We start from the raw sequence: 10,418 nt of genomic DNA, 5'->3' as shown, positions 1-10,418 counted from the left end.
TGGTGAAAACTACCAGATTCATCGCCTGATCTTTATTAGTTGGCAGCCTGGTTTCATTTTTAGGATCAAGGAATTAAATGGATCAAGGAGGGGCTTTGATTTCCAGCATTTAGAGCTCCTAGCTTTTGGGGAGAGAAAGAGACCACGGAAATCCAGGAGCCGAAATATGCTCCTTATAATAAAATGCGTACAGGGGTGTGGGTGGACAAAGAAACTGTGACTTGGTCCGTTAGAATTTTCATAGGTAGGGAACCCACCCAGCCCACTATTGCCCTGCCAGATTCCCAAAGTAACAGGATCCAAGTCTCCAGGCCAGATTTTCCCTCTAGCCATTCCTGGCCACGCAAAGCGGAGCTGCGAGCACACAGAAAGGGATGTCTTCATCGCCAACCGGGATGGCACAAACCCGCTCGCTCGGGGAGTGCTGAGAACCAAAGGGTCCCTCCACCGCCCGTAGCAGCCAACATGACTTGACTGCCCCCATCCCGCGCGGTGCCTAGTCTCCAGGCGCCCCCACCCTTTCCGGGTGCGCGCGCAGGAGCCGGCGAGCCAGGGAGCTGTGCGCCCGGCAGCCTGCGGGCGGCGGCCGACCGGCTCTAGCGGAGGGGGTATCCAGCGGCGGCGGCGGAGGAGCTGTTACTGCAGGGGGTCCCCTCGGCCGCGCCCCGATGCCACCTGCGCGTCCCCCCGGACTCTCCAGCGCGGGGCTGTATGGCCTGTCAGTGCCGCAGCGGAGGTATCACTGTGTCCGCCAATTAGGAGATTAGGCGTTTGGCTCCTAGGGACGCGGGACGAGCGGCGCTGCCCGTTCCGGCGTGCGGAGGTTGCGCCGCGCCAGTCCCTCCCGCCGCGCTCCCCGCCACGTTTTCGGAGGGGGGCAGAGAACTGCTGTGACTTTTGAGGTCCGACTCCTCCTTCCGGCCATCCTCCTGACGCGCCAGCCGGAGCGAGGCCAGTGTGACCGGCAGGCCCCGAAGGCTCCAGGCGTGGTGTTGGGACTTGGAACGTGTCCCGGAGCCCGCGGCTCTGAGCGCGCTGGTTAGTTTGGCGCGGGGTGGGGTGTCCCCAGGCGCAAGGGGCGGAAAGGACTTCGCGCTCTGCTCAGTTACCCACCCGCTAGTACTGCTCCCACTTTGAGAGTAATTGGGACTTGAGCGTGACTGCGGAGCCCCGAGGATGCGGGCGCCGGGCGCGGGCTTTCCTTTCCTCTGCCCGGCGTGATGAAGCGGGTTTGTGAGAGGAACAAAGGCACCCGCCCCGGGCAGCGGGTCCTGGGCTGAAGACCGCGGGTCGCGGGAGCAACGGCTGCCTGCGGACTCGGGTGGTGGCTGTGCCGCCCGAGGCGAGGCGCGCTCCTCCGGGGGCGGACCACACACCCTGAGCAGGGCACCTGCGCGCCGCTCCTGCCCCAGCGCCGGGGCAGCCCCGCCTGCCGGCCCGCTGGCTACGGAGGTCCACTGCTCCTGCAGCCCCACTCCCGGCGGCCCGAGGGCCAGCGACGGACCACTAGCTGGTGCGGAGGAGAGGCGCCCGACCTCCGGCCCTTCCCGGAGAAGCCCAGGCGCCTGGAAGGGGCCGCGCGCCGTGGAGTACGCAGGCAGATCTGGGAGCACTTCTACACACCCAGGGCTTCCATGGGAGCGATCTGGCCCTCCCCCTGAGCGCCCTGCTCTCTCTACCGTCTTGGCTGCCGGAGCATCCGCTCTGTGGGGCCGGGAGTGGCTGGGATTCCCACCGTCCGCCCGGGGTGTGGAGTGTGAGGCTCGCAAGGTCCCGGCTGCCCCGCGTCTCGCCGGAGCCGGAAAGGGCACGGGTCCGGGGCGAGGGCCGGCCGGGCGTGTTTGATGGCTTCACTGAGAAGAGTCAAAGTGCTGCTGGTGTTGAACTTGATAGCGGTGGCCGGCTTCGTGCTCTTTCTGGCCAAGTGCCGGCCCATCGCTGTGCGCAGCGGAGATGCGTTCCACGAGATTCGGCCGCGCGCCGAGGCGACCAACCTCAGCGCGCACGGCGCCAGCCCCATCCAGGACGCGGTCCTGAAGCGCCTCTCGCTGCTGGAGGATATCGTCTACCGGCAACTGAATGGTAAGGACGCGCGCCAGCGCCCACGGGGCCTCGGTAAACCCCCGGGGCCTTGCCCCCGGTGCGGGGGAGCCCACACCTCCTGGCTCCCGCGCACTCCCTCTCCTTACCCTTTCTGCCCTGTCTTGGCCAAAGGGCCAGGGCTGCTGGAAAGAATTACCCTTAAGTTTGCTTTTATTGTGGAAACATGTCCTTATAGCTGGTTCCCGCGTTCAGGGACGTGCAGGAATCATTACCTGGCGACTGAATCCCAAGTGCAGAAACCAGTCCCGTGACCAAGCGGGACTGGAGGCGCAGGCCGACTTAGAGGAAGAAAATAGTGTTACAGTTTAGCGTTCGGTGGAGTCTGTCAGGGAAGGACTTTGGTGGGCTTAAATGTTTACCAAGTCAAGGCCTCAGGTCTGGAGCTAATGCGCTTGGGTAGTAAGTTGGAGGAGGCGGACTGCACAGCTAATAATGAGACTCCTCCTCCATTTCGCAGCCCAGGGGGAGGCTGCTATTAAAAACACACCTGGCTTCTCCCAGAGAAATGCCTGAGGGCGATGTTGAAGTTCTTCGTGGGTTGAGGAAACAGGTTTTTATAGTGTAAAGCGAGGTGTGCCATCCAATTACAGCAGGTCCTCCAATAACTTGGATTCGTTCAACCTCATTTCCTAAAACGTTGATGAGATGCTGAAGAAACTTAGCTCTTGCTCATATCAATTAGCTTGTGGTAAAATTGGTTTCGTTATGCCAGTCTTCTTAAAGTCATAGGATCTATCCAATGCTTGAAGTGATGACTTACTGTATCTGTCCCATCTAAAATGTTCTCTTCAGTGCTTTAGGAGAAGAGAGAGATTCAGTGTGCTCTGGTCACATCTGGTCCAGGGACTGATAAGTCATTGTATACTTGTTATTCCCCAGGTCAGATTGAGAATTCTCTATTCAAGTACAGGCAGCTCTCCAGGGCTTGCATAGCTGCTATCTAAGGCAGATCTAAGGCTGCCACCTCCCTTTCTGAGTTTCTAACACATGTTCTCATGGTAGTTCCAGAATTAGAGATAATCATAAAGATAATGATTACAATAATTGGTGGAATTCTTGCTGTGCAGAGATGTCATAAGTGCATTGGATTCCATCCCCATATCAGACACGAGAAAAGAAGGCTTGGAGAGTTTAACTAAGTTGCCTGGTGTCCTGTAGCTAGTCAGGGGTAGGTTCTGGAATCAGAACCCCTTGTCTGGTTGACCACAGAGCCTATGTTCTTGACAACTTCTATCTACCGTCTCTTCCTAATTATAAGGAGTTTTAAGTTTGATGACAAGAAGATTCTACGTTAGGAAGAACTGACTCCATTGTCTTCCCTGCAATTAGAGTGAGAGACCAGGCTGGTGGCAGGGAGAAGAATGACACCAGACTGTTCTCTTCCTGCTTTCCAAAGATCCTTTCTGGGTCCTTCCAGGTGGGATGTGAGCAGATCTCTGAAAGAATGGTCTTCGCCGTATCATTCAGCAAGTACCCAGGGTCCTTGAACTTGTCTGTGCAGTGGGAAGCTGCAATCCTCCCAACCCCTCACAGACATTGTGGCCTGGCTGTCCATGTAGCCTGCTGTGCGGTCATGAGGGAGCTCGTCTCCTGAGTGTCAAAAAATCAAGGCACAGAAACAAAACCCACAGTTCATTTCTGGAGGAATGAGAAGCTTATGGGGCGGGCCCTATTATTCTACACAGATACCTGCCATAGTGTACCCATAGGACCCCAACGAGAGAGTGCAACATAGCCCGAGCTCCCTCACTGTCCAGCTGCACTCAGGGACACTAGTCGTTTCAGTATTGGTTTTAATTAGGAAACTAAATGTGATATAGTCATGCATCCCTAAATATCCCAAATAGGAAGAATAAAATTTCAAATGGTATTGACTAAGTGCTACAGACTCACAGGGCTCATTTAGTCTTTACAGCAACCCCAGGAGATAGGAGCTCTCACCCCACTCCGATAGCTTGCTTCCAGTCAGTCACCCAGTCAGGGGCTTGTAGAGCTGGGACTTGAACTCAGATACTCTGGTTCCGGAATTGAGGTTCTTAGCTGTTGCACCAGTGAGTCTCAATCTTTGGTGTGCCTCAAAGAGCACACAGAGGGCCCGTTAAGACACATTTCTGGGCCCCACCATCAGACTGATTCAGTAGATCTGGGGTGAGGGACTGAGACTTGGCATCTCTGACAAGCTTGTGGCCTGGCCCCTGGTCCTCTGCCCTCTACTCTACTTCCCACACCAAGCAAAGCAGAGAGGAAAAACCATTTGCGTGCCAACACCCAGTGGGGGTGGGGACTTCTGAGAAGACAAGAGCTTGCTTCAGATGGGCTGAGGGTCTGGCTTCTGCCATGCAAGCAACTCCATGGGGGAGAGTGGGGGTGTCCTGGGCTCGGGACTGGTTGGGTCAGGTGCCAGGGGTGGGAAGGCTGAGTTTTCTTGACTTGCAGTCTCCGAGGAAGAGCTGGCAGGAGAACAGGGTTGAGATCTTGTCCTGGGCAAGCCAAGAATTCAAGCTGCAACTAGGTAGATGTTATCCTCCTGGCTGCAGAGTGTAATTCGCAGTGACATGAAGCCTGGAGGAGGAGAGCAGGGAAAAGTTGTGATATGGAAGGAACCCACCCCTCCCCACCCCACCCCTCAGCACTCCCTCCTCTGCCTGTGCTTGTTTTGGGTACTGGTGTCCCCCCTGCTGATGTGCTAGGCCTGCAGGGGCCACCTGCTGCAGTGGGAGGGAGGAGAGGTTTCCCGGTGCCTGGGTGATAGGGCCTGTATTGCTGTGTCCATTTGCTTTGTAGCCTTTTCCACCCCTTCCTACTGAAGGAGGCGAGGGAAACCTTGACTTTGGCATTCTTTATTCCTCAGGGTTATGGGGGGCCTGGGAGAGCCGGGCACTGGGCATACAGTAGGAACAAGGCCACTTGGATCCAGCCCCTTGGGTACAAAGTGAGCTGGTATTTTAAAGGTTGCCATATTTCTCAAACCTTTTCTGTGGACTCTTAGGAGGTCCCAGCAGCAGGGACTCCTGGAGGGCTCCAGCCATCCCTGGTGCTCTCTCACTCATAAGACAGGTTTCCTTGGGGTTCTGACAGGGCCCCCCCTGGGCTGGGGCACCTAGATGACCCAGACATCCTCAGGATTTATCTCTCTGCCAAGACTCTTGGTACCAAGGTTTCGAATCCTGCCTTTTGAAAAACAGTTACAGGTTGTAGTTGTTAATGTTTATGTTTTCCTTAATCCAGGCTGAAGAGGCCATTTTAAAGTGACAGTGGAGATGCTGGTGTGGAGGAAAGAGCACACAGAGATGAATTAGCGTTTTCCCTCCAGATTCTTTCTTGTATCTGCTCCCCATTCTTTCCGTGAGGCCCCATTGTTGACCCTGGCCTTTACAGCAGTACCCACTAACCCAGTGCCCTGCCTCTGGTCTCTCACCCCTCTCTTCCACTGAGCATGCGTAGTTCCAGCTATCCGAGTGGAAAGCACCGCCTGTGAAGGTCCCACACCTTCCAGGGGCTCTCTGTTTCCTGAGGGGTCATGGTCAGGTGAGGAGGCTGACAGCCAGGGCCTGCCACAGCCTGCTCCAGTCCTCATCTCCCACGTTCCCATCCCTGCTCAGGGTCCTCTGCCTCCTTGAGCCAGGCTGATCCACTTGCTGCAATGCCTCTCAATTGCCTTCAGGTTGTAGCCTCCACATTTCAGTCCCAGTCTTTGAGAAGTGCTCGGTATCATGGTTTGCTCTCTCTGCCCCTTTCTACATTCCTTCTTTAAAGCTTGGCTCAAGGTCATGAGCTCAGGGATGGGGAACTTGTGCCAGGCCACATGGTCTGAGCTCTTCCTGCTCTGAGTTGCCTGAGGCTTTGTTGTCAGTGACCTTTGTACCATATTTTGGACTTTTTAATACCACCTCTATCCTGCCACTGTCAGGCCTGACCCACATAAACTCATGTGGGATCCTCATTGCTTTCTCTCTTTACCTGTATGTGGTGGCCTTAGAGTCCACCTCTTGGGGGCATACATAATGATCCTTAGTCCCTGAATGACTGCATGGAGCAGAGCACTGGCTTCTGTAGCTCCGTCTTGATGTCTCTGTGCATTGGACCATCATGCTAAGCCATTGAGATTTTGGAGCTTATCTGTTACGGCAGCTAGTGGTAATTACCCTAATTTGATTGGGCAGGGTTAGAACACTTGTTTCCCTAAGTGACAGGCCACACTATCTACTGTAGGTTTCTGTCCTCAGCATCTGCCATAGCATCTTGACCTTAATGTGGGCACCTAAGGTCTATTGGTTGATTGATTGGATGTGAGCTAGTTTTAGGAGGTAATTGATAGCCACAGAGGAAATAACCTCAACACTGTAAAGGCTGAGTTGGGTTGGGTGGATGTAGTGAGGGGAAGGGGCTGGGAAGACTTAGCTGGGGAGACTGAGTGTGAGGAGTCATCTTGCCTGTACCATCTTGCCTGCCTGTACCATCTTGTCTGCCTGTACCTTCTTTCCTGCCTGTACCATCTTGTCTGCCTGTACCTTCTTTCCTGCCTGTACCATCTTGCCTTCCTGTACCATCTTGCCTGCCTGTACCTTCTTGCCTGCCTGTACCTTCTTTCCTGCCTGTACCATCTTGAGGCTGCTCTGGTCCTTAACCCTCTTGTCTGAAGGGCACCCAGTCCTTCTGAGGAGCTTGGAAGTGAAGCAGTCAGCCAGGTTAGGGAGCAGCATGTTTTAGTATGTTTTCTTTGAATATGTAATTTTATAACATGAATATTGTCTTATGTTTCTTTTTATGTAAAGTAAAATTAATTCATATTGTAGAAAATTTGGAAAAGCAGAATAAGTTCATACAGAATGTGTTAAAATATTTTTTAAAATGGCAACATGGTGGTTTTGTAGCAGCATTAGGAAAATGGACCCAGGGACAGGCAGGTTTCTTGTTAGATTCCTATGTAACTCTGTCCGTGACTTTTGGCTTTCTATCATCCTCTGAGGAAGTTACTTGTTTCTCTCATTTTGGAGCCAAGAAAGGTGAGAAATTGATAGGATGTGACTTAGCCTGGATGAACAGCCAGTGAAGGGCAGACAAGATTCTTGAATACCCCTCTCCTTGTCCCCAGTCCACGCCTCCTGAGGAGTCAGGGGAAGACAGTGGAGGGGTGTGGTGTTTCACCTGCCCCACACAAGCAAGCCCTGAGCTCTGGCCGGTGACCCTGTCCCTCATCAGAGCCCCTGTGCAATGAATTGGAAAGACACATGTCACTGCTTCGTTCAGTAAGCCCAGGGCAGCTCTGTCGTAAGTGGAAATTCAATCGATTCAGGTTAGGTTCCAAATTTAGATTTCAGAAGGATATTGAATAGAAGCAGGGTTGCTTGAAGAAATTGAAAATCTTTGTGGGAATGGAGAAAAGTCAGAATTACCTGTCCTACTCCTGCCCCCAAGCCACATAGGCAGACGAGGCCGGAGTCTGAACTGCAGAAAACCGAAACGTCCCCAGATAACCAGGTGCAGCCCACGCAGCCTGATACATAAGCCAAACCCTCCAGACAGGGAAAGTGAGTTGGTGCAGAGAGACAGAGGTAGAGATTTGCTGGACAGGCATCCAGGGTGGGGTCAGAAAGAGAGGGATGGTGTTTGAAAGCATCTGTTCATGAGACCAGAGCTGGCCCACAGCTGTTTCCTCTTTCCTGCCAGGGTATAGATGTGGTCCTATAGACCACCGAGCTGGATGGTGCCAGCATTTCCTATGAGAAGGAAGTCACGGAGGACCAGAGGGCCATGGTGGTATGAAAATCCACCACTGCAATGAGCATCAGCAGGAAACCAGGGCAGTGTGTGCCTCCACGTTCTGCCTGCAGGCCCTCAGCAGGGCTCTGTGGCAGCCTGTGGCCAGGTGTGGGGAAGGCTCCGTTAAGGGAGCCAGGGCCTGGGCGCTGGAGGGGGGCTCCCTCCATTACTACCAACAGACTGATAGTGTCTGGTGGCAGCAGGTCCCTCCCAGAGAGATGGGGAACGCAGGTCTTGGACAGCCCTCAGATGCAGACACATCGTATTGGCCAGTGTGTGTGCTGCAGGCGTCTTCCCAGGGGGCGGGGTGGCGGGGGGGAAGGTGGGGGGTGGGCAGCTGCTGCCTGCCCAGCCCATCGGTATCCAGGAGAGGCCGCCAGTGTCATTCTCCAGGAGGAAATCCAACCCCCTGACCTTTGGTGTTGCCAAATTGGAAGTGTCCTTTGTGGACAGGAAGAAGGCTCAGTAATTAGAGCTAACAGTGACACGGGGAAGGAGGGATGTGGGCACAGCGAGGTCCATATCAAATGGAGAGAGGACCTAAGATTAGACAGCCCTTAAGAATGAAATATTAGAAGGAAGGTTGTTGGGCACCAGACAGACTGGGTTTGGATTCTGTTGCAACCTTGGGCGGATCACTTCACCTCTCCACGGTGCAGCGGGGTTGTTCTAAGTCAGGATGGATCGGGATTCAAAATGACCAGCAAGAGCCACAGGGCCAGATGCCTAGCAGCTGGGACAATGCCAACTGCTTGAAGGTAGGGACCTTGCGTGCCTGCTCCCTGTCAGATCCCTGATGCTGGGAACTGCTTTGGCTCATAGTAGGTGCTTAGCAAATCTTCCTGGAATGAATGCGTGAAAGCTAGCGCTGCGTTGTGGCAGAGTGTGGTCATTGCCATCTGGGATAGAAATCTCAAGAGGGGTAAGAGGAGGTCCTTTCCCTTTGACTTGCTTAGACTCTGAATTAACTTTAGATCCTTCTCTCTGTGTGTGTTTGAGGCTGAGCTCTCTTTCCTTCTCCTTTCTAACCCCTCCAACCCCCAACACACCTCCTCTGCTTACTAATGGTGATCCCTTTGGATGATCACTTTTGAGGCCTAAGAGAAGAAATGTCAGCCTATACGTGTCAAGTCCCGTTACAGAGCACATGGGTCCTTCACGTCTGTTAGCGAGCCCTGCCCCACTGCTAGGTGTGGGCTGGAATTACAGAGAGGTGCAGACATTATGCCCAACTAGTCGCTTGTGGTCTAGTTGGAAAGATAGGTTTGTAGGATATACTAGGTCCCAGAAGAATATTAGAATGAGTATGGAAAGGGTGAGGCTTGAACTTATACACAGTCGGTGCTTAACCAGTGAGTGTTGAACAGGAGAACTCAGCAGTTTTGACGCATGAATCATAGGAGACAAAGTAGTGAGGCCACCTGGGGACCTGATGTTGGGGTTCAGTGTATGTGGACAGGTGGGACAGTGGTTAGAACACAGGAGTGGCTGTAAAATGCTGGCATCACAGGCCCAGCTGAGCCTCTGTTTCAGGACTCAACCAGCCTTTGCCCTTCAGTGATTCCAGGTGCACCTCACTTCAGAGGCCCCTCCTTGGCCACAACCCAAGCTAAGAGTTAGCACCTAGAACTGCTCCCTTTGGAAAATCTGAATCAGCCCTCAGGAACTCTGACCTGAGTGCTCCCCTCCAGCTTGCCAACCCTGCCCCCAACTTCATGAAGGCACCCAGCCCCCCAGCCGTACCCTTTCTCTAGCTCCAGTGGCTCCATCCTTCCATGCTCAGCCTGGACTGTCTGTCCCATGGTGAGCCTGGAAGGAGTTTCCTTGCCAGCTCCTCCAGGGTCCTCACCTCTGTGTCCTCTCCTCCATCCACACAGTGATGCTCTAATGAACTTAGGAAAGTGGACCTAGGGACAGGCAGGATTCTTGTTAGATTCCTGTGTGACGCTGTACATGACTTTTAGCTTCCTATCATCCTCTGAGGAAGTTATTCCAGGGGAAGGCCTGTTTAGTGTTTCCTTCCCTCTGAGGAAGTTATTCCAGGGGAAGGCCTGTTGAGTGTTTCCTTCCCACGTCCCGCGTGGAGCAGGGTTCTGGAACTGGAAGCGGAGCCGCACACAAATGAAAGAGAAAATGCACGAGATAATTTGGAAATATTGGGGGACCAGGCGAGTAAGTCCAACTCAGGAGGAAGGATTTCCTCACGTGCTCAGGCCTCACCAAGCTTTTATTGATCTGGGATGCACCCATAGCATAGCCCTTAGGCAGGTGACCCCCCATTAACAGGCAGACTAGCCCATCAGCAAGGATTTACATAATAATAAATGGGAGAGTAGTTTCAGCTACCACTGTCTGGACAAACAGAGGTGGCGCCTAGCTCCGACCTTTGCTAGGGCTTCAAAGGCACTCAGCCTTGGTGGGGGCGGGGGTCCTCTGTCTACGCTTATTAGATAGTGAAGGCATAAACAGTTTCCCACAAAGGCCCACCTCATGGCAGGGGTGGCACCTGGATGATGCATGCTCTGCGGGCTTAGCGGGGGCCCAGCTAGTCC

At 53.8% G+C, this 10,418-nt stretch overlaps 1 protein-coding gene across 2 annotated transcripts in view; it reads left to right on the top strand.

The window, feature by feature from the left end:
• The first annotated feature begins 373 nt into the window (after window positions 1-373).
• The window catches only part of GALNT17 (polypeptide N-acetylgalactosaminyltransferase 17), a 410,059-nt gene continuing 400,014 nt past the window's right edge, over window positions 374-10,418 (top strand). For both annotated transcript variants that reach the window (XR_002829117.1, XM_006088223.3), the window contains exon 1: window positions 374-2,082. Coding sequence is in view for 1 of the 2 variants with exons in the window: in XM_006088223.3 (XP_006088285.1) it covers window positions 1,845-2,082 (238 nt within the window). In the remaining variant the exon portion in view is untranslated. The remainder of the gene's footprint in view (window positions 2,083-10,418) is intronic.

This window comes from Myotis lucifugus, unplaced genomic scaffold (assembly GCF_000147115.1).
Source record: "Myotis lucifugus unplaced genomic scaffold, Myoluc2.0 scaffold_45, whole genome shotgun sequence".
Classification (NCBI taxonomy): Eukaryota; Metazoa; Chordata; class Mammalia; order Chiroptera; family Vespertilionidae; genus Myotis; species Myotis lucifugus.
Note: the sequence above shows the minus strand (reverse complement) of the source record. Positions and strands in the feature narration are given on the sequence as shown.